The sequence below is a fragment of the Herpailurus yagouaroundi genome, unplaced genomic scaffold (genome assembly GCF_014898765.1).
Source record: "Herpailurus yagouaroundi ecotype Mexico unplaced genomic scaffold, PumYag 160, whole genome shotgun sequence".
Lineage (NCBI taxonomy): Eukaryota > Metazoa > Chordata > Mammalia > Carnivora > Felidae > Herpailurus > Herpailurus yagouaroundi.
The window spans coordinates 31948358-31973315 of NW_024412401.1; the positions used below are offsets into that span (position 1 = coordinate 31948358).

At 37.4% G+C, this 24958-nt stretch overlaps 1 protein-coding gene across 1 annotated transcript in view; it reads left to right on the plus strand.

Moving 5' to 3' along the window:
• The window catches only part of RAD23B (RAD23 nucleotide excision repair protein B), a 47083-nt gene that overhangs the window by 16946 nt on the left and 5179 nt on the right, over window positions 1–24958 (plus strand). The window contains exons 2-9 of the mRNA XM_040481903.1: window positions 2036–2117; window positions 2412–2491; window positions 5863–6131; window positions 11153–11208; window positions 15980–16107; window positions 19954–20086; window positions 21824–21951; window positions 22617–22787. Of these exons, the coding sequence (XP_040337837.1) occupies window positions 2036–2117; window positions 2412–2491; window positions 5863–6131; window positions 11153–11208; window positions 15980–16107; window positions 19954–20086; window positions 21824–21951; window positions 22617–22787 (1047 nt within the window). The remainder of the gene's footprint in view (window positions 1–2035; window positions 2118–2411; window positions 2492–5862; window positions 6132–11152; window positions 11209–15979; window positions 16108–19953; window positions 20087–21823; window positions 21952–22616; window positions 22788–24958) is intronic.

A 24958-nucleotide genomic window follows, 5' to 3' on the forward strand; every position in this document is an offset into this window, starting at 1 on the left:
TTTTTATTTTTATTTAAAAAAAAATTTTTTTTAACAACCAACTGAGCCACCCAGGAGCCCCCCCGAGTGCTTTTTTAAAAAGCTGTTACTTATGGGGCATCTGGGTGGCTCAGTTGGTTAAGCATTCAGCTCTTGGTCACGATCTGTGGGTTAAAGCCCTGCATCAGGCTCTGCGCTGGCATTAGTTTTTCACCTAAAGCTTAGAACTATCAACTTAGACAGTTTTCAGAAGTATTCTGGGGAATTGATGGAAATGGAATTTTCCCCCTTGATTCTTGTATCTTTAAATTTTTTTTTTTTTTAACGTTTATTTATTTTTGAGAGAGACAGAGACAGAATGCAAATGGGTTAGGGGCAGAGAGAGAGGGAGACACAGAATCCGAACCAGGCTCCAGGCTCCAGGCTCCAAGCTGTCAGCACAGAGCCTGATGCGGGGCTTAAACTCAGAGCTGTGAGATCATGACCTGAGCCGAAGTCAGACGCTCAACCCATTGAACCACCCAGGCGCCCCTGATTCTTGTATCTTTAAAGTAATGAAAGTAGTGCTCTCTCTGTGTATCCCTATCAAGCAGTCTTTCACCTAAAGCTCAGAACTATCAACTTAGACAATTTTTCGAAGTATTCTGGGAGATAGAAGGAATGGAATTTTTCCTCTTGATTTTTGTGCCTTTAAAGTAATGAAACTAATTCCATTATATCTTCTTGCCTTTTTTACTCCTCTGCCACCGTGCTTTTTGATTAGTTTCAGAAATTGGACTCATTTTCAAAATACCTCATAATGAGCCTGTTGTGTAATTTTACAAGACAGAGATCATAAAGATCATCAGTTACAGTACCTCTTACTTTGTAGATGAGACAACAGATAGTAGTCCTCGGCCAAGGCTGAAATTTGGAGCCACCTGTAAAGCTTTTAAAAAAGTACAGGTGTTCAGGGGCACCTGGGTGGCTCAGTCGGTTAAGCATATGACTTCAGCTCAGGTCATGATCTCCCAGTTCATGAGTTCGAGCCCCACATCCAGGCTCTGTGCAGACATCCCAGAGCTTGGAACTTGCTTCGGAATCTGTGTCTCCCCCTCTCTCTGCCCCTTCCCTGCTCACTCTCTCTCAACAATAAATAAATGTTTAAAAAATTTAAAAAAAAAATAAAGGTGTTTAGGCCCCATCTCTAGAAATTATGTTCTAATTGATCTTTATGAAGCACCCTCAGATGACAAATGATGAAACATATCCCACTTTTAAAGTGAATCATTTGCATCGGGCTCTGTGCTGACAGCTCAGAGCCTGGAGGCTGCTTCAGATTCTGTCTCCCTCTCTCTCTGCCCCTCCCCTTCTCACATTCTCTCAAAAATAAACATTAAAAAAATGTTTTTAAGTGAATCATATGCCTTTCTTCTTTTGTTTGTTTATTTATTTATTTTTGAGAGAGAGTGACAGAGCACAGTTAGTGGAGGGGCAGAGAGAGAGAGAGGATCCCACGCAGGCTCTCCACTGTCAGCACAGAGCCTGACACAGGGCTTGAACTCTCAAACCGTGAGATCACGACCTGAGCCGAAACCAAGATTTGGACACTTAACCAACTGAGTCACCCAGGCGCCCCTGAATCATTTGCTTTTTAACATTCTTATTTAACTTTTATTTTTATTGTAGATGGAACTATTTTATTTCTTAGACCTTTTAGGTTAGAGAGCTTTTCTTTTTTACTCTGTGGGAAATAAGCCCGTAAGCTTTATAATGAGAATCAAGACTTCTGATGTTGCAATTTTTATTTTGAGTAGATTTATCAAGTCAACTGGTAAAAGTTTTTTCTTTTAATCTGTGTATGTGTAGCAGCTGGTGGTAAAGTTTATACCTATACCTAATGATACGCATTAAGAATGAGTCTTTTTTAATATAATATTGTGAAGACATGATCTTTAAGTTTTTGCAAGTATTAATGATTAATATACGTATAAAAGTTTTACCTTGCATTTCTCAGATTCTGGATAGTCATTTGTTGTTTAGACCTGTTAGAAAAAAATGTTTATTTTTCCTTTAGGTGAAGGCGCTGAAAGAGAAGATTGAATCTGAAAAAGGGAAAGATGCCTTTCCTGTGGCAGGTCAAAAATTAATTTATGCAGGTATGAATTAAATATTGAAAGTAATGCTATCTTTCAGATTGTGTAGACAAACTCGTTCTGTCAGACACATACACAGTGTTTGTGTTTGGTATCTTTAAATCAAATGTTAGTGCCTTTTTACCTGGTTATATTTCCAATTATATTTTTCTTTATCTTGACTGATCACTTAATGATTTTCTTTGGGGAAAGTATTAATTGATAGAATTGACATTGGTAATTGTTTTAACTTCAGTTATGTGTAAGACAAAGGTTACGGGCTTCAAATAATGTATTCTTTTCTTCTTAATGTACTAGGCAAAATCCTCAATGATGATACTGCTCTAAAAGAATATAAAATTGATGAAAAAAACTTTGTGGTGGTTATGGTGACAAAAGTAAGTTTTAGCCTTGTTCTGTATATTTTTATGCATGCGAGGTTTTTTAAAAAAAATAAAGATCCCAAGTCCAGCCTTTATACTTTAGTGAATACAGTTTATGCACACCCATAGTGGCAGGCACTTGGCTGTTTTTTTTTAAATTTTAAGTTTACTTTGTGTGAACCATAAAGTTAATTTTATACATTTGTAGCTTAAACATTTTTAAATAAATTAAAACAGTTGATAAAATATCCTGTGAAAATTGTTAGATTTTGCTGGAGTAGTAAAATTGCTAATTATTTAAAGATTTAAAGATGTGATTCTTAGAATAAATATTTCTTATTTTGTGGTTTTAATAAGGGTGCCTTAAAGAGACTTGTTAAATTATGTGCTAGATCTGATAGGCTCAAGCAGAAAAGACATGTAGACTCCTAAATTCAATGATATTTCTTAGTTGATGGGGTAGATTTTTAGAATCTAAAAAAGAAAAAGGCAGTTAAAGAAATGAAGGAATGATTGTTGTGAGGAAGTTTTTTAAAGGGAATTTTTTGTGATTTATTGGACTGAAATATACTTGGGACAGTTTATCAGTTTTCTCTAAAACAGAATGGATATGAGTTCTGTCAGGATTCTGTAATATTTTTATTTAAAGATGCATAAGCATGCAGTAGAGAGTTAAAACAGAGAAGTGGTGTACTCGTGAAATGAATTTTTAGGATTGAATTATCATAATCTGAGAACAGTGATACTTGTAACCCTGAAAATAGGTTTAAATAAGTAATTGGAAACCAAGTTTATTAAGGACTATAAACCATTTATTAAAATAAATGTGAGGATTTTTTTTTTAAGTTTAAGGTAATATATGCAGTAGAAATACAGAGAGTTGAGCAAGTAAATTTTATTTATTTTAACTTTTAAATTTTATTTAAATCCAAGTTAGTTAACATAGTGTAATAATGATTTCAGGAGTAGAATTTAGTGATTCATCACATACATACAACACCCAGTGCTCATCCCAACAAATGCCCTCCTTAGTGTCTGTCACCCATTTAGCCCTTCCCCACACCCAGCACCCTATCAGCAACCCCCAGTTTTTTTCTATATTTAAGAGTCAAAGAGGGGTGCCTGGGTGGCTCAGTCGGTTAAGTGTCCGACTTCGGCTCAGGTCATGATCTCATAGTTCGTGGGTTCGAGCCCTGCATTGGGCTCTGTGCTGACAGCTCAGAGCCCGGATCCTGCTTTGGAATCTGTGTCTCCCTCCCTCCCTCCTTTTTCTCTCTCAAAAATAAACATTAAAAAAATAATTTAAAAAAAAAGTCAAAGAAAAAAAGTCTCTTCTGGTTAGCAAGTCAGTTTTAATTACTGCATATTTTTGTCCTGAGTAAAAGCAGCTAAACGGTTTACATGTGTTGGACTTAAAAGTTTGTATAATCCATTAAGAGAACCATTGTGATTTTGCTATGTTAAAGCACTTACTCATTAAATGTTTGGGTTTTTTTAATATAATTTATTGTCAAATTGGTTTCCATACAACACCCAGTGCTTATCCCAACAAGTGCCCTCCTCAGTTTCCATCACCCACTTTCCCGTCTCCCCCACCCCCCATCAACCCTATTTGTTCTTAGTATCCAAGAGTCTCTTATGGTTTGCCTCCCTCTCTGTGATTTTCCCCCCTTCCCCTCCTCCATGGTCTTCCGTTAAGTTCTCAAGATCCACATATGAGTGAAAACATATGGTGTCTTTCTCTGACTTATTTCACTTAGCCATTAAATGTTAAACTTTACATACAAGAAACAGAATCACGAGGAAACTTTGTCTCAACTGAGTATTTTTTAATTGTGTTAAAATATACGTAACACAAAATTTACCAGTTTAACCATTTTTAATTGTACAGTTCAGTGGTATTAAGTGCATTCACATTGTTGTGCAACCATCTCCAGTACTCTGTACCCACTAAATAGTAACTCCCCATTCTGCCCCCACCCCCCCAGGCCTTGGTAACCACCATTCTACTTTCCATGAATTTAACTACTCTATACATCTCATATAAATGCAATCATAAAGTATTTTCCTTGTGTGACTGGCTTATTTCCCTTAGCGTAGTGTCTTCTAGGTTCATCCATGTTACAGCATGTGCCAGAATTTCTGTCCTTTTAGGGCTGAATAATACTCCATTGTCTTATCTAGTTTTATCATGAATAGTATGCAAAATGTGGTAGCCACATATTTGGATATGTATATGTTTGGGGTCTTATTTCCTTTAGTATTGTAATAACCTTGACTGTTTAGAACGTAACTAAGAATTAAACAGGATAGGTCTCAGAATAGATGGATGTGTTTGAAGAATAGCTATTTAGAGCCAAGCTTTTTCTTATTTTACACAGGACTCTACTGATAGATAATTTGTGGTTATTTTATTTTCAAGTTAATAATAGAAGCCATCTATTAGAAGGGGAAGTAGTAGGCATTATAGAGGCAAAGAGAAATGACCTTATTATAAAGAGCCAGGAAAACTGTTTAGATCAGAAGTAAGCAGCAAAACTTCAAAAAGCAGATGGGTTTGCTACCATTTAGAATGAGGCTTAAATAGCACTGTGGCAACAGAGACTTTGCGAGGGCATGAAATGTTATATTATTATAATCATCGTAAATAATCTTAAGGGAAATACTAAATGAGCATAATACATTTAAATTACATTTTAATCTAAATCAGAGTTTAGAACATTAATAATTTGCAGAGTATTATATTGGCAGTTTGAAAAGTTATAGGGCTAAACACAAGACTCTTAGAACAAAGAAAAGAGGGAGTGAATGCTCCTAGTATTATTTTTTTTCAGTCCCCTGTCCTACCTTGCACAGCAAGTCTTTCCAGTGCATGCTCAACTAGCTCAGATCAAACAAGAGAGTTATTTTGGTGATGCTTTTATTATTATTATTATTATTTTATTTTATTTTATTATTATTTTTTTTTTTGGTGATGCTTTTAAATGACAATAAATACCTTGAAGTTATAACCTTGGAACTTAAACTGTAAAGTTTGGTAGGGGGTAATTAAATGGTCCTTTTTTTTTAGTACACATTCTATATATCTCTGAATAGTGGCTTCTATTGGTTCTTTTTTGTAGTGACTTGGTAACATAACAAAGACAAACTGTTAGCTAAAAGCTAATTAAGGTTGTTAGTTAATATATCAGCTTTGAAAGAGTAACATAGTGATTCAGATTGCTAATACTGATCATTTATTAAGTTACTTTACAAAATTATTTTCAAGTTACAAGTTTATATTAGTGTTATGTTTGTAGCCTCCTATAATGATAGTCTACTTAGAGATCAGGTAATAATGTGGTATTTTATCATGATTCATTATTTTACTTTTTTAATGTGTTTAGCCCAAAGCAGTGACTACACCAGCACCAGCTACAACCCAGCAGTCAAATCCTGCCACCACGACCACAGTTAGCTCCACCACAGCTCCAGCTGTGGTCCAGGTCCCGACCTCTCCTCCCGCTTTGGCTCCCACTCCTACCCCTGCATCCATCACTCCAGCATCAACGACAGCATCTTCTGAACCTGCGCCTGCTAGTGCAACGAAACAAGAGAAACCTGCAGAAAAGCCAGCAGAAACACCAGTGGCTACTAGTCCAACATCAACTGACAGGTAAGAACTGTATTCTAGGAAATTGTATCCCAAAACACGTTCATATTAGGAACTTCATGCATGTAGGGGTGCCTGGGTGGCTCAGTCAGTTAAGCGTCCGACTTCGGCTCAGGTCACAGTCTCATAGTTTGTGAGTTCAAGCCCCACGTCGGGCTCTGTGCTGAACAGCTCAGAGTCTAGAGATTCTGTGTGTCCCTCTCTCTCTGCCCCTCCCTGCCTGATCTCTGTCTCTCTCTCAAGAATGAATATGAATAAACATTAAAAAAAAAAAAAACTTCATGCATGTGTTTGTTTTGATTATTGTTTTGATCAAACTAACTTTGTTTCTACTCTGTTAAACTTTTCTGAACATTGAACTCTCACTAAAACTAATTTTTGTGCCTGTTTAAATTTTTGTGATCCAGTTTTGTATACTCCATTATTTTTTTTCCCAGGGGGAAGGGAAAGAGGGTCAGTTATTCTTCATTTTGTGTAGAAAAATTAGGAAATACAAATGCCCAGAAAGAATTATAAAAATAACTTCATATTTTATTATAGTTTGACATATTATAAATAACTTGACACTGCCCCAGTCATTATTTATATTACTTTCTGATTGTTGTCATTTCTATTGTAAACATCTTTCATTCCATTAAATATTTCCATTTGCTGCATAGCATTGTGTTTGGATCTGACGTTTGTTCACGCTCAACCTTAGAAAAGTAACATCTTTGGGTATTTTCCTCATCTGAAAATTTGTGGATGGCAACCTATCTCCTAGAGTTGTTATAAGGATTAAATGGAATAATGAATATAAAAGGTGTAAAATAGCACACGGTACACAGCAATACGTATCAGCTGTTGTGGGTACTTCACCTACCACCTTTTGTTGAACATATGGATTGTTTCAGTTTTCCACTGTTTTATCTATATTTTTGTGAACTTTTGTAGACATTTAAGTTTTGCCTGTGTAGATCTTTAAAACCAAAGAAAAAGCACTGGGATATTTGTGGAGCAAGAAATAATTTCTTGTGAGAAGTTGACAAAATAACTGAGTAATTTATGACAAAAGTTTTTTCCCCCAATGGTAAATAAAAGAACCAAAGCAAGTGCTTTATTTCGCTTGGCTAGAGCTTGTACGGGGAATTTCTGCTTTATCTGACAGCATGGGTTGTATTAAGTCCAGTGTGCATTGGCACTGGAGCTGTTTGTGTTTTGTGACTTTAATATAGCTTGGGACCTCAGTGGCAATAGTTAGAGTCCTTGGAATCAAAACCAGACAGAATGGAGATCTGTACAGGAGTTGGAAACACGTACTGAAAGGGAAGCATGTTTGTGATAAATACAACAATGATCAGAAAAAAATTAGTTACGATTATTTTAGTGTTTTACCTATGTGTTCAGTTTCTATGTCTGATCCAAGTCAACCATGTTTGGAGGGGTTTGAGTCATCTGGCTTATTGCTCACTTTGGGCCTCTTTTCAAGGAATTAAATATTTACTCTATGCCTGCCTGCTGCACTTTGCCTTAGTTTAGGCCTTCTGAGACACTGTCACCTAACTTGATGCTTCTGCCACGTACATTTAGAAATGCATTCAACACTCTTACCTAGTGGGAGACAACCAGACTCAGGTTAAGCTGTTCTATCAAAAGGTTGTTGGTCCATTCTGTGTGAAGGAGGGAAGTTAACAAATTTAACAAATTGTTTCCCAGACCATTTAAACATTGTAAATGTAATTAAATATATGTTCATCAGTACAGGATAGCCTATTTTCTTACATGTTTTCAGCTCTTCGAAAAGCGTATAGTGAGAATTTCAGAATTGATTGGTACAATCTCTTTTTTTTTAAATTTTCTTCCTGGAAGTGCAGTTTCACTTACCGATTCTTAAGATTCAGGATTACCTTTTCAGACCTACGGAGGTTGCATAAATCAGTAGATGATCAGTGATCCACAGAGCAGATACTAGAGTTACTTGGTTGGGCTTTGTACACCATTTCCCCAAATTATCACCACCTTCGAGAAGGGTAACAGAAGGATGAGGGAAGCTCAGAAAACTGGCTGCTTAAATGTGCCTTACTCCTTTCATCTGCTCTAAAACATTTAGTGTCCTGTTAAGCACAAAACTTAGTGGGCTAATTATCAGGAGATACACTGGTACCAATTCGAGGGACATCAGAAAGTTTATTCATCACCCCTGGCCTGACATTTCGTTATTAGTCATTTGTGTCTTTAGGCCAGTTTTGTTCTTTAAAAACTACCGATTGCAATGCAAATCCTATTTGTATATATCTACCTTAGAGAAACTGCCTGTGTGCACAAAGACTGCGTTAATTTGTAATTAAAGACAAATTGGAACCAACCTAAAATATCCATTAATAAGGGAATGACTTGACCTGCAATTTATTCATATTGGAGAGCAATGCTGCTTGAAGGTGGTAGTAAGTAGGCAGCATCAGCGTCACTGGGAGTATGTTTGAAATTAAACCCCTGACCTAAGTCAGAATTCTCTGGGGGCAGATCACAGAAATCTGTATTTTAACAAGCTCTCCTGGTGAATTTTTAGGCTTCCTAAAGTTTGAGAAGCCCTAATATCCAATAGTACAGGCCAGTTAAAGTATGTAGTATATATGCATATTGAGTGAATGTGGTTTCAAGGCGTTGTTATCAAGTGAGAAAAAGAGATTACAAAATAATATGGGCAGTAACCGTAAACCAAACAAAAGCCACAAAACGACATCATATATTTTCTTTGGGTATATATAGTAACGTGTAGTAACAAAGGAACAGCACACTAACTGATAAGTGGTTTCCTCTGCAGATGGGGAAGGAGAAGCAATGAGGCAGAGTCAAGGTTGAAGAATGGCAGTCCAACCTCACCTCACTGTGGTCTGTGATATGTAAAAGGAAATTTTAAAGCCGTATGCAAAACAGCACAAACTGTTCTGTAAAAGAACTGCAGGAAAAAACACTAGTCCTACCAGGTAGTAGAATGTACTCTACATGGTAACAATTGCGACAATTTAGAGTGACTCTTACTAGAAATACGGCTCAGTTAAATAGATAGTATTCTAGAAACAGACCAGAATACATACCAGAGACTTCATGCAAGATAAAGATGTGATTTCAGACCACTGAGGAAAATGCTGTTGGGATTAATGTCTAGCCAAATGGAAGGGGAAAGATGGATCACTCTAGACAGATCACGATTCAACATAAAAGTGAAATCATAAACAAGAGAACATGGAAAAATAAAAACCTTTAAAAAGTTATAAAAGGAATAATTGATAAATTTGTCCATAGAAAGAATTTAGTAAGAGCTTGATTTGGCCAATTAAATGGAGTACTGTGCGCCTGGGGAAAAACAGGTAGTTGTAGTTATGCTGACTGAGATAATCAAGTTAAGTGAAACACATTCAAAAGCAAGACACAACTGCTTGTTACATAGAAACTGCTAGTGGTGGTTGTTCCCTAGGTTGGGGTCTTGGGCAAAATTAGTTTTCCTGTATACTTTTCAGAACTTTTTTCCTTCTGTACATGTTAGCCTATCGAGTTAATGAAGATACTTTAAAAATTATACCAAACAAGTAGTTTAATCATGATAATCACATCGGATGTTAGGATGCCAGGCACTTTGCTAAACACTTTACCAGCAGTAACTCCACATACATACATACATACATACATACATACATACATACAACTTAGCGATATATGGATATTGTTGACCCCATTGTATTGATGAACAAACTGAGGCTTAGAAAGTAATTTATGAATTCAAACTGAGATATTCTACTTGCTCTTGCTATGCTATAGGATTTTCTCAGAACTGAAGTCCACTGTGTTCTCTTTTTAAAATTGGGAATAAATGTGTTGTATGTATGTTTTAATCTAACTGCTCCCTTTACTACTTTTGTAAACTTGAATTTATTTTTCTTTGGCCTACTCTTCCTGGTCATTCATACTCTTGTTTTTGTCTACCTTGTTTTGCAGACTCATCTTCTGCAATTGCCCAACAGAAACTTAGTGCTTTTAACTGATTAACTTTCGGTTACAACTTGCATTTTGTCACACGTCTCCCCATTTTTTGCTTATGCTGTGTTCCTTGATTTAAATGCCTTCCTTCAGTTTCGTATAAGATCTGACTGAAATTCTGTTATGTAAAGATTTCCCAGGTCTTTCCAGCCTAATGTGGCTATTTATCATGTACAGGTTTTTCTCCACTATTTGAAAGTAGAGTGTTCCTTTGAAACCTTTTGTAAAAGCAGAAATAGCATAAAGCAATGAAGCAATTACCATTAATTTATATGGAAAAAGTTTTGATCATTCCCAGACCCAAAAAATAACCTCCCAGGCTTAGGACACACCTTGCTAGTGGGTGCACAAAGTAAATTAAGACAAAGCACAAATGCACACACACACACGGTTCAGAATTAACAGTGACTTGATACTGAGATGCTGAGTCTAGTTCCAGTTGAAGGAGCTTGGTGGCGCCACTCACTTCTTGGGGTGTACACCTCTAGAAAGGCTTGCTGCAAAGCAAATGAAACACTGTTTTCACTTTTCTTGTAAAAGCAGAAATCCTCTTCAGAGACCATCCTCTGGATTTCTTATAGTTAGTGAAAACAGGTATTAATGTAGATCTTTTGTAAAAGCAAAGCAGTGGACTGTGAACTATGGAAAAGTGGGGATACTTGCATTGTTTGTATTTCTTCCACTGTGACTTGACTTATTTAACTTCTCATGTAAATTCTTTCAGGGAAATGGTTGTGCATTCTCTTTTTTGTATTCCTTAAGTAGTAAGCAGTCTGGTTATTTTACATCTTTGGACATTTAAAATGATGCATTTGCAGAAGAATGAGTATTAAGATTGGAAATGTTACGGATAAAGGCTTTAGGGATTAATCTAGAGGACAGTTTAAACACTGTAGCCAGACTTTTACTTTTAATTAAAATAAAATAATCTCTTTATATAGTGGACAGTTACTAAACTTTAAGTTTATATACTTTCTGAAGTATGATTTTTTAAAAACCTTTTGCAGTACATCAGGAGATTCTTCTCGGTCAAACCTTTTTGAAGATGCAACAAGTGCACTTGGTAAGTGTCTATACGTTGTAAATGACCTTATCAGAGGGATCATTTCTTTAGGTCATGTGTTCATCTTCATGGTTACTTATAATCGAGTTGCTAAATGGTTTCGATAATTGTTCGATTAATGTTTCTAAAGACTTTGTAAATTAATGTGTTATATATTGAGTCCTTAGAATTGTACTGTTGTTATTCTAGGTAAGCATATTCTTTTAGTTAAAGCAGATCATTTTCCAAATGTGAATTCTAAATATGGTCTTAACAGAGTTTGAACTATGTACAGGTGTATTACAAAATGTTTTTGAAGTTGGTACAGAATGTTACTAAATCTGTCTCACACCTCATCTTATTCTCCTTCAGCCTTTATTCCAGTTTGTAGCCCTGTCGGGTCCCGTCTGTATTTCATTGCTTATATCATGCTTGTAGTGAACATACCTTTCTATCCCAACTTTTTTTTTTTTTTTTTAAGTTTATTTATTTTGAGAGAGAGGGAGAGAGAAAATCCCAAGCAGGCCCCGAGCTCTGTCTCACCAATCGTGACATCATGACCTGAGCCAGAATCAAGAGTTGGCTGCTTAATCAGCTGAGCCACCCAGACACCCCATCCCAACTTTAAATTTAACTATGCTGGATGACGCTCTTTCATCTCCCCTTCACACTTAATATGTCAAAATCAGTTTTGTTTTTTGCCCCTGTTTTTCCATTATAACACTTCGGTATGTTTCCTCCTGTGCCTGCTGATTATTGGTCAGTTGGCTGTGAACCCATTCCTCCCCTTTGGTACTATTCTGTGTTACTGGAAATGGTAGGGAGGTAGAAGACTGGGAACAGATGGGAACAGCAGCTTCAGTGGTATGGGCTTCTAGTTTCTTTGGTTACTTAGTTGCTGCAGCAGCAGGGTTCTAACAGCAGTAGTACCTCATGAGATGTAGGGTGGCCTCTGACCTGATTGGACTTGAACTCCATGAACCTCTCATTGCATGGAAACAGCATCTTGGCTGCCCATAGCATGTAGGGGCAAAATGTTACTAAGGTCACCGCATGTACCACACCCACATCTTTACATTTACTGTTGTCTGGGACTGCTCTGCTACCAAGTAAGTATAAGTTAGTGTCCAATCAGCAAAATAGAAATCACTCTGTTTCATACAGGGACACGCTTAATCCTCAGAAGTCCTTACAGAGATACTGAAAGGACTAGAGATGAGCCAGAAATCGGTAATGTGCTCTCCACTTGCAGAGCTGGAACCCACCGACACTTGTCCCTGGGACTGCCGAACTGTCTGCTGCCACCGCTGCTATCTCAGTCGGAAAGCGTGGTGCCTCCAAGCTCTAGCTGCTGCTACTACGCGTGCACCTCTGAAGACGGTGTCTTACCTTTACGTCTTCTGTCAACCTGTACGGCTTAGGTCATGGGACCCCTTTACTCTTTAATTCACCCAGTCTTTATGTAGATACCTGCTGCTTTAAGCTTTTCTTTTATGGCTTGTGACACTACTCTTTTCTTGATCCATGCCTCTGACTACTCCTTTTCAGGCCTTCTAGTTAATTCTTTTTATTTTACCTGACCCTTAAATATACGGATCTTCTGCGGTTCTGCTCTAGCCCATAGTTCAGAGTTCAAACTCTGGAAATACCGTAATGATTCCCAAAATTATAACCCCAGTACACATCTCCTTCTGAGCCTCCAGATTCAGATGTGAACTGATTCATTCTTTAAACTGCCACCTGGAAGATGTCCAACCTCCATAAACTCTGTAGGTTCCAGACAGAGTCCTGTTTTATTCCCCCATCCAATTCTTCTCCTTTGTTCCTCATTGCTTGCACCATCATCTCTAGCAAACATTGGCGTTGTTCTTGATCCCTCTGCCTCTCTTGGCCTGTTGAGCCCAGGGTATTGATGGCCCTCCTTTCTAATGTCTCCGGAATACTTGTTTCCACTGCCACTTGCCTGCCTTAGTTCACGCCCTTACCTCACTAATACTCCTGCATTATTCTCTCCTACATGTCAGTGCTCTGTTATAGTGGGTTTTATAAAAGGCTGATCTAATGAGGTTATTGTTAGTTCCTTGTGCAGTTTCTTGTGACCGGGAAGATAAGACTCTTGATGACACATAAAGGTTCTTCGTCACTACTACTTTTAGTCTCATTAGCTCTCTCTCTTGTGTTGTCCATTGTCCCTAGTTTTCCTATGAGTAGCAAACTGTTTATAAGCATTTATTTTTGAGTTTTGATAACTTGACTAATTAGGAGGCGTGATTTTAGGAGGTGTAACATGATGACTTGGTTTGGGGGCTCAGGAGTCTGACAGCCTGTGTTGGTCTCTGCACCATGACTTACCAGCCATTGATCCCATGATCAAAATAAACCTTTCTCATGGAGTTACTGCGAGACTTAAGTGAGAAACACCATGTTAAAATCGTTTAGTTCAGGTAGTCCACAGCTCCTAATTTCTTTTATCTTGATGCTGAATTCTGAATCTGGGAACTAAATTACTCAGAGTATATTGGCACTTAAGTAGCTTTGTGCCAGAAGTATATGAATAGGTGATTAAGAAAAAAAATATCTTAACAAGTCCTCTATGGAAGCAGAAAGGAAAAGTCCTTAATTCTAGATATCAAATGCCACCTTAGCTCAGTGATATTTAGGGTTTTTTTTTTTTTAACTATACTTTTATAGGTAACAAATGCCTTTTGAAAATTCTGCAGAAAATCATTAAACTGGTAAGAGTATCACTGTACCAGGGAAACGGTGATGCAGAATGACAGGGTCCCTTGCACAGTTGAACTTTTCATTCAGATGGGGTAAAGAAAGAAGGGTGAAACGTAAAGTAAGTTGCAAATTATGATTAATGATTTTAAGGAAACAAACGGCTTCCTTAAAGAAAAACAGAAGGTGCTTATACATAGGATAGGCAGTACATCTGTGAGACTGTAACATTTAAATTGAGAACTAGAGCCTGCAGAGGAACTGGCCCTCACACAAGCCTGGTATGTGTGTAGAGGTTCTGCGGCAGGTTTTAGAAGGTACGACTTATGAACTGGAAAATATCAGTGTGGTTGGAGCATGGTGTTTGAAGATGGTTGGGAGGTTTTCTTTTTAAAGGCTCGCGTTTGCAGCCATGTGAAGAAAGAATTGTAGGCTTGAGGGAGGCGGTGGGGAGGGGCAGGAGAGGAAGCAGGGTGTAATCCAGAGACTTTTGTGGTCTGGTCTTGAGTGAAGGCAGTGGAGAAAGGGGGAACCTAGGTAGTTTTGCACTGTAATTCAGAGGGAGGGTCTGCAGATAACGCTGCTAGATGAGATGTGAAAGACAAGGGGAAGGGAACTGTGATCACCAGTTTTCTGGTTCTTGTACTTGTGTGGAAGGATGTGCCGTTTATTGAAACGGAGAAGGCAGATAGGTAGTGGAGGGGCACATTTGAGGGAGAAACCTTTAGAGATCCAAAGTCACATGTCAATATTGGTTGAGGAGTGAGTGGAATGTGAGAAGTGGACACAGCCTGTGCAAACAGCTATGGCTGGAAAGGGAAGGGAGCGGACATTTCTGAAAGAGAAGTCGAGAGGTGGCCATGGGGGCATGCTTCTGTTTTTAGGATGACATTCTAGGATATAGTTAACTGCTGATCAGGATAATTAAGTGGAGAGTGAAGGGTGGGAGGTGGAAAAGAGAGAAGATAACTAAAGGGTACAGTTCTTTGAGGAGACAAGAAGGGATGAATAGCACCCAGAACATAAGGAGAAGAAAAGATGGCTTAAGTGAGGTGAGTTTAGTGTAGAGAGTTGGCTTTCTTTCAGAGTGTGGTCTGTTGTCTGACATTTCCATGAAGAGCACGTTTGGGTCAGAGACAGCCTGTGGGAAGTGATTTCCTGGAATAGCAGTGCTTGGTTCATTGCCCCAGCTCTGTATGGTATGAGAAAGTCTAACTTTCTGATTTCTAACCTCCTTTTTCCCTCTGCTTTGATAATAAAAGGTGTCAAGGGAAAACTGAACTTGTTATAGCCGAATCGATTGCTTGAAATGTCCCTCCTACTTGTTTCAGAAATTAGTTCATCTGTCTCTTCTAGGTTGCCTTCCCTGACCTGCTAATTCTGTCCCATATTTGTGCTACATTTGTGCCTGATATTTTTATTGTACTTACAAGTTACCACAAACTTCCTGGTATGAAACAACACAGATTTATTATTATGGTACAGTAGATTAGAAGTCTAACATGGTACTCTCCGGTCTAAAATCAAGGGGCTAAATCACTGGGCTACTATCAGAGCTGCATTCCTTTCTGGATACTCTAGGGGAGAATTTGTTCTGTGTCTTTTCCAGGCTTCTGGAGGCTAACCCACATTCCTTGGCTTATAGCCCCTTCCTCTTTCATCAAAGACAATAGCATAGCATTTGTGACCTTGCTTCTTTTCTCTTGTCTTTATATCTGTTTCTCTGACCCTCTCCTCTGTTTTCCTTCACTTTTAAGGACTCTTGTGATTACATTGGACCCACCCAGATAATCCGGGATAATTTCCCCATCTTGAGAGTCAGTTGATAAACAACCTTAATTCTGCTTTACCTTGTAAACCTAAGGTATTACAGATTTCCATGGATTCGCAGGGGCCATTATTCTACCTGCCACATATGTGTAGTTTGTGCTGTTGTGCCTCTTTGTATTCCTAGCCCTGCAGTGCCTGAAACACCGTGTACACCTGAAGCCCCAAGAAATATGTGGAAAATGTGTACTTATTAAATGTTTCCTTTCTTTCCTCTCCCCCCATCCCACATACCTTTTCTTAGTGACAGGTCAGTCTTATGAGAATATGGTAACCGAGATCATGTCAATGGGATATGAGCGAGAGCAAGTAATTGCAGCCCTGAGAGCCAGTTTCAACAACCCTGACAGAGCAGTGGAGTATCTTTTAATGGTGAGAAATATTTCACTTCATTCTACTTTAAAACTGAAAGCTCACAGATCTTAAAGGAACAATAACAGTTCTCAGAAAAATGATAATATATGCTAATAATTTATATAATGCGTTTTTATTAGTGTGTTAACGCTTTGTGTTGAAAAGATGTAGTCTCTTTTAAAGATTTTGATGTGATTTTTAGTTAGGAAACAACGTGACTAAATGAGTTGTAAAATTGGCTATCCACTTGGAGCAGTACCTTCTAGCCTATTCATGTCATAATGACAGCTTGTGTGTTTGGAGAGTGGAGACAGACAGATTTTTTTAAATCTGATCTTCCATTTTTAGTAGCTTTTTGACAGCCAGCATACTTACTCCTGGGTATACTGTTTAAGGCAAAAATATCAAAGTGGAAGCCCATGCCCATTTGTATTTGTCTTGTACTATGTACATTTTTGTAATTCATTGGCCATCTTTTAAAAATTGAGAGATTTCACTTATAAATTCAAATAGCTGGTTTGTCTGGACAACTTGGATCCAGATTTTTGCAAGGGTTTAGATCATAGACTCTTTAATTTACTATATTCCCATCCATTCCCTGTTACCTGACATAGCATTGTACATTTAATTTAATTTATAATGTTATATTATTTGCCTGGTTCCATTTGCATTTGAATTGTCAGCTTGTTTATAGTCAGTGGTAGTCAAGGGGATTTTGAATAAGTTCTTGTCTTTTACTAGCATAAAATTTTGAGAAATAGATTGTTGTGGACATGGTATTTATGACAGTGAATGTCTGTTATTTACAGATATGGCATGGGCTAAAATAATAGCATAGAATTTTGGAGCAACATTTAATTAGCTTTTTAAAAATCTGGGACACCTGGGTGGCTCAGTCGATTAAGCGGCTAAATCTTCATTTCAGCTCAGGTCATGATCTCACGGTTTGTAACTTCAAGCCCCACATTGGGCTCTGCGCTCACAGCGTGGAGCCTGCTTTGGATCCTCTGTCTCCCTCTCTCTGCCCCTCCCCAATTCTCTCTCCCTCTCTTTCTCTCTCTCTCCCTCCCCCCTCTCTCTCAAAAATAAAAAAATGAAAAAAAAATTCAAAAATCTTAACATTTTATTCCATAATTGTCTTCGGTGTTTTACAGTATTATCAAGTTCTGAATTGCCCTAAATATCATCTTAGAAATCCAGAATCCTAACTCTTGTGGGGAATATAGTTCACAGTTTAACCCATTCATTTGTTTCCAGGTTGTACTTTTGTTAGAAACTCCTTTTCAGATAATAGTTTCAGGAGAGTCAAAGTCAAGAGTGAGTAACTGTGCTGCCTCCACCAGTTATTTGCCTACTCATTTGTATGTGAGATTCACAAAACCTTTTATCATTTCCTCTTCTGAATTCTCTTTTCCATTGTCCTCTTGATGAGAGTCTTTAAAATGATGGTAGTCCATTTATCAGTTTGTAATTTAGGAATCATTTTGGATTGGTAACTATTGTGAGTTTGTTTGTGGTACCCTTCTCCCCCCCCCCCCCCAAGAAAACAAACCCTATATTCTATTAAAGTATTACCTTTCCTTTTATGGAGTGACTTAAATGTATACCTGTGTGGAATTCTGCATTAGTTTAATGGAAGCAGGTATTTTAATCTAATAGATCTGAAGTTTTAAGGTATAAAAAATAGATCACTGTTTTCAAAGTTACTACTTTTTAGCATCCAATGCAAATGAATAGATACAAGTTCATGAAACACTTTATTTTCATTTTAATATTTACTTTTGAGAGAGAGAGAGAGTGCAAGGGCGGTGGGGGGGGAGTCAGAGAGAGAGAGAGAGAGAGAGAGAGGGAGAGAGAATCCCAAGTAGGCTCCACTCTCAGCACAGAGCCTGATGCGGGGCTTCCATCCCACAGACCATGAGATCATGACCTGAGCTGGAATCAAGAGTTGGATGCTGAACTGACTGAGCCACCTGGGCGCCCCATTTCATGAAATAAGTGTTTTTGCTATATTTAGTGTTCAGTTCATAGACTGAAAAGAAAAAGGCCACCTTTAACTGTCACTAATTTTTGAGACTTCTATAGCAGTGATTAACTTTTTAGTTTAACAAACCTGTTTGAGATTTTGATGGAGGCTTTGGATCCTCAATCTGCATATAATCTGTCAGCACTTACGGATTTGAATTGGTGGAATGTCCGAAATGTTTGTTTCTAATAGCTGGAGGGACAGCTAACTCGGGCAGCCATTACCCGTAATGCTATTCATTAACCTTATTTTTTCATATGTTTATGATCTTGGCTTCTGATTTTTATTGGGAAATGGAAGAATTTATCATTACCATCTCTTACCCAAATGTTATATTTCCTTCTTCATTCTCCTTTCACAATCTGTGTGGATTTCATAAAGACTTTTAGTATGTTGTTATGAAAAGTCTTGTAAATCATGCATCAGAATAGTGTTCCAAAGTCTCATTGCAGTTTTAAGTTACAACTTCAGAAGACGAATGGTACAAACTTAGAATAAGCATCACTTAAATACTGAAATATTTAAGGTTCTTTGGTAACTACTTCTGTGAATTTTGAATAATCCATTTTAGTTTTTTCTATGTGATACTTTCCGGATGACACTTTCTTAGAACCATGGATCAATAGAGGAGATCCTCCTTCCTCGGCCACTATTGGCCACCTGCCCTGTCTCCATTAGGCTTTTATTCCAGGGTTCATTTCATAGCTGCACGTGTGCATCAAAACCTGTTTCTTTGGATGATTTTAAAGCTAGGTTTACAAATATAAACCTTTTTGTCACTGAGCTGGTGAACGTTTCTATGAAGTTTAAAAATTAACTAGGGCAATGTATAGCATTAAAACCAGATGTGTCTAATTTTAATAAAATTTGTATTGATATTTTAAGTTTTTTAATAGTTGGCCTTATAAAACTGTACATTATTACTTAATATGCAAGTTTTGGATCTTTGGTGTTAGGTGTAACCTATGTTGCTAAATGTAAACATCATTTTATGACTTCAGTTTTAAATTACAAATCTCCACAACTTAGTAAAATAGCTATTAAGTACAGTAGCTTTTTAAATTTAATAAAATTGGAAGTATATTAAAAAGTTAGTTTCTTTAGTAACGTTAGCCACATTTCAAGTTCTGAGAAGTTACACGTGATTAATGAGTATCTTTTTAAGTTTATATATTTTGAGGGAGAGCATGCCGCATGGGCGTGAGTGTGGGAAAGGTAGAGAGGCAGAGAGAGAATTCCAAGCAGGCTTTGTACTGTCCATGCAGAGCCTGACATGGAGCTTTATCTCATGAACTGTGAGATTATGACCTGAGCTAAAATCAAGAGTTGGGGGCTTAACTGAGCCACCCAGGTGCCCTGTGATTAATGAGTATTTTATTGGACAGCACAGAGAACATTTTCATCATTATGGAAAGTTCTGTTGGACAGTGCTGCCTTATAGCAGTATGGGTTCTTCTACACCACACTCAGGTCATTTCTAATCTAACTCGGACATATACAGCTTCCAGATCAGTCTTAATCCTTTACTTTTATTTCTGTTTTTGTTTATTTGTTGAGAGGGAGAGAGGCAAAGGGAGAGAGGGAGAAAATCCCGATGCGGGGCCTCAATCTCACAACTATGAGATGACAGCCTGCGCTGACATCAAGAGTCGGTCGCTAGACCAACTGAGCCAGCCAGGTGCCTCATCCCTATACTTTTAATTGACGCAGGCACCTGTTTGATGCTTTGAACAATTAGACAAGCACATTAAATAGATGAATAAATCTTTGACTTTGTGTAATATTTAACTAACTTTGAATGTGACAGGATATTTTAAAGCTGGGAAATTGTATTATAGGGGATCCCGGGAGATAGAGAAAGTCAGGCTGTGGTCGACACCCCTCCAGCGGTTAGTACCGGGGCTCCTCAGTCTTCAGTGGCTGCCGCTGCAGCAACTACGACAGCATCGACCACAACAGCAAGTCCTGGAGGTAAAGTGGGGTGTTTGGATGGGGAGGAAACAGTCCTGAATTTTTAGTGTAAAATGAATCTGAAATACCTTTGAGGTGAGGTTCTTTCCTGGAGCATTTGGATAACTCTTCAAACAAGTTCTCTATCCATATATGTTAGAGAAGGGCCCAAAACAAGTTCTTCCAAGTAGATATTTAATACGTTCTTGCTGAAACATTAGCGCTCTAATTTTGGCAAAGGGTACATCCTGTTTAGCCTATGCCACGAAGAGATGCTTCCCAGTTTGCATTTCGTGTTACATTCTGAAGCCATTCAGAATGTTTGCTCACCTTGTCTCTTTTCTCTCCCTATAAATGTCATAAAGTGTGTATAATTTCAAAGCCAGTAGGATCTTAGTGGTTATTATACAACCAAAGAAATAAAACACTGGGAGGTTGGAAGACTTCTATCTAAAGGTGAAACCCAAGCTTGAATTCAACTCTCTTTACTGGCCAGAACCCACCCTTCCATTGCCAAAGGCATGACTACAGAGGAAAGCCTGGAGCCTGTGGTGGACCTAAGAGTTACTTCATTCTCTTTCATTCCTCATTCTGTATACAGTACTGATGAAGTAATTTAAACTGTTAATTTTGAAGTGGCCCTGCTTAGATGCTTCATAGAGCTTTTGGCTCTACATAGGACATTAAGCTCTGGTTGACAAAAAGCCCTGAATGCTTTGTATGCAGTCTCCCAGAGGACAGGCGTTTCATTTCTGCAGAGTTGGCCTAAGAATGGAAAGAAGAGGCCCCAGCTTTGGTTCAGATTTGGGCTGCTGTCCCAATTAGCAGCGCTTACTGGGTTAACTTAACTTTGAGTCTCATTTTCTTCATCTGTGCAACCAGTGTCAACACAAAGAAGGATGAGCATGTTATGTGGCCATTTTAATTTGAATGATTCTTCTTGAATAATTTAGGAAATAACATCTAAAAAATTTTCCGTAATTCATCGCTAATCTCAAAAACATATGCAGTTTTTGGTCTCTTGTAGTATAATCAGACAACCACCACTACCCCAAAAAAGTTACAGTTCTGTATTTTATTTGGTATCCTTAATATTTATTATTGCCATGGGATTTAGGACTAAAGAGTTCTAGATGTATTAGTTAGTACTAGGTTGTCTTACAACTTATTTATCTCAAGCTTTTGTAGATTGTAAATGTTTGAAGTTCAATGGTAATAACCAAAGTCATCTTTCTAATTGTAATTTAAGTTTACTGATCTGCATATCTGAACTCTTAACTTCTAAGTATCAAATTGTCTTTCATTTACTTGGTTTAGAATTTCCCAGGAATTCAAACTCAGATTGTTTTTTTTTTTCCTTGAGGGTTTAGGTTGTATTATAAAGTATGCGGCTTTTTTGGTTTTGTTAGTCCTAAGTATGTATTTTTCTTAGGAACAATTTTAATATTTTTTATTTTGATAGAGTACATGCAAGTCATAAATTCTCATTATTTGATAATATCGAGTGCTCAGGACAATTGTAGGAAAACTTTGTTCTTTCAGTTTTCCATACTCTATCTATGCTAATAGGAGTAATTTCTGTAGTATGAGACTTGGAAGTTGGTGCCGTTGAAAGATTTTTCGACATTATTTACTTCCTTTTGAACACATCTGAGAACTCATCATATTTACTTGTCAGTGTTTGCTGTCTAAAATTATGATTGAAATCAGCTCTTTGTGTGTAATTGCTACTTCGATTTAAAAATGTTTGTATTTTAGGACATCCTCTTGAATTTTTACGGAATCAGCCTCAGTTTCAACAGATGAGACAAATTATTCAACAGAATCCTTCCCTGCTTCCAGCATTGCTACAACAGATAGGTCGAGAAAACCCTCAATTACTGCAGGTAACTGTTGAATCAATTTCAAAAGTGGGTTTACAGAGTATATCATTTTTTAAAAGTCCATGAGAACTCCCTTCCCCTCCACATGCTCTAGAAACTGTTTTTCTGAGGTGCCCTCAATAGAATATGCTATAGATCAGATACACTAACAAAAGAGTCCAGGAGGGTGGAGGTTGGGTTAATTTAAGTTGGTCAAATAATAAGTTTGGATCCACTTTATTAAAGAATCTGAGAAGCTCTGTAGCAAAGAAACTGTTCATGAATCTTTTTTCCCAAACTTAGTGAAGCACTGCATCTTAGAAACACACCCATGGGCTTACGAATGCCCAAGTCATGAAGTATTTGGGCTTTATACAGCATTGTACTGCGTGCTAGTGTGGAAGATATGTGAGTTCTGTTTCTTTTTATAGACCCCCCCCCAAGCAATTTTTTAAAATTGATTTGGGGGCCAGGAGACGTTTATGAAAGAGAATTTGAATTCTCTTAATTCCCTAATTTCTTTAATACAAGAAGTCACATCCTTCCAAGGATTACATAATCCAGAATCATTCTAAAATATGGCAGTTGTAAAGTTCTAGCTCTCTCTTTTACTTGTATTTAGAATTCTTGGTTTCCTGAAGATACTTCTATCATTGTCTTGTTTTTTTCTGTCCTTCATATCACCACAGCAAATTAGCCAACACCAGGAGCATTTTATTCAGATGTTAAATGAACCAGTCCAGGAAGCTGGCGGGCAAGGAGGAGGGGGCGGAGGTGGCAGTGGAGGGATTGCCGAAGCTGGAAGTGGTCACATGAACTACATTCAAGTGACGCCTCAGGAAAAAGAAGCTATAGAAAGGGTGAGTCGAAGTAAAACTGAAAGTTGAGTTCCTCAGTCACACTAGCTGCATTTCAAATGCTCGGTGGTCACGTGGAGCTAGTGGCCGCTGCATTGGATTGCACAGGTGTAGATTATTTCTGCCGCTAGAGGTTGTTCTATTGGACAGAGCCAGATAGAGCATTGTCCTAAGGATTGCAGCAGAGACCGTCTATTTTCGTCCCTGCTCTCATATCTTGTCCTTTGTGAGCCAAGGGACTAGCACTGAATACTGCTTTAGCTTTCTAAAATCGTTATAAATATATTTAAAAATTAAAGATTTCCTTTAGGTGTTAGCATTCATGAAGAAAATGATCTTAAAGTGTATGCTTAATGCAAGATTATCCATTTTTTTATATTCTAGATTTTACTTCACAACTGCCCTTAAAATGTACAATAGATATGTATATGAATTATGTATAAAAAAACATGTATATTAAACATCAGCGCCTGATACTGTTTTTCTGTTTCCATCCTTACTGGTCATCCAGTTCATATTGAGGCACTGCAATAACTTAGTTTATGCGATACTATAAGTCATTCATTTTTCTCTGGGCTCCATGGTTAACATTTGTAAATAGGGACACAGTACTTGCCCTGCCTTATTTTACAAAGTGTTTTGAGATGGAAGTCTGATAAAGTGCATTTTAACTTAATACTTAGAAAAATCATCTGGGAGATAATTTGCCCGTATTTATGATAAAAACATATCAAGTGCTCAAGGTTTATAATTACATGTTTCTTAAAAGGTACTTTATATATATCATGCTAGTATTTTCCTCCCTCAAATAACATAAGTGAGTGAATGACACTTGCCTCAATTGTTCTATAGCAAATTTTGTTTTGTTTTAATAGTTAGGGTTAGTTACCAATTCTTGATTTCTGTTTTGGAGGAGAAATTTTTTCTTGTGTTGCTTGTGCTTTTGGTGTCATACTAAGAGAAGTTGCCTAATCCAAGGTCAAAAGATTTACTCCTATCTTGTTTCTGAAGAGTTGTACAGCTCTTATTGTATTTAGGTCTGATTTATTTTGTGTTCCTTTTTGTTTATAGAGTGAGGTGTAGGAGTCTGGTTTCTTTTTTTTTTTTCCTTTGGCATGTGGATATCCAGTTGCCTCTACACCATTTACTAAAAAATTCCACTCTCCTCCATTAAATTGTCTTGGCATCCTTGTTGAAAATCAACTGGCCATCATTGTGAGGGTTTACTGGGCTTTCATTTATGTTCCATTGATTTATGTGTTTCTTCTTATGCCAGTACCTCACAGTCTTGATTACTGTGACTTTTTGTAGTAAGTTTTGAAATCTCTGATTTTCTTCTTTCTCAAGATTGTTTTGGCTCTTTTGGATCCCTTGCATTCTGTATGAATTTTAGGATCAGCTTGTCTGATTTCTATAAGAAAAGTGAAAAAAATTAAAAAAAAAACAGGCTGGGGTTTGATACTGTTTTTTCTGCAGATCAGTTTGGAGAGTATTGCCATCTTAGCAATACTAAGTCTCACCAAGCCTTGAATGTGAGATGCCTTTCTGTTTATTAGATTTTCTATAATTTCAGAAATATTCTTTGGTCTTGAGCTTGTATTTCTTTTGTTAAATTTATTCCTATTTTTATTCTTTTTGCTGCTGTTTTTATAAATGGAATCGTTTTCTTGATTTCATTTTTGGATTGTTCATTGCTAGCTATATAGAAATACAGCTTAATTTTGTGTATTGATTTTATATCTTACAACCTTCCTGAACTCACTTATTGTGTTTCTTAAGATTTCTGTTTGCAGAATATCATTTGCACATAGGCATAGTTTTACTTCTTTTCCAGTATGGATGCCCTTTATTTCTTTTTCTTTCTTACTGTGTGTGTGTGTGTGTGTGTGTGTGTGTGTGTGTGTGTGTGTATGCATGCGTGTGTCTGAATGCCCTATCTACAGACTCCTGTGTATTGTTGAATAGAAGTGGTGAGAGCCAACATCTTTGTCTTGTTCCTGATCTTAGGAGAAGGCAGTCATTCTTTCACCATTAAGTATGATGTTAGCTAAGGGTTTTATTAGATTCCTTTTCTATTGGGTTGAGTAAGCTCCTTTCTATTCTAGTTAATATTGAGTGTTTTTATCACAAAAGGATTTTGTCAGATGGTTTTTATGTGTTTATCGAGATGATCA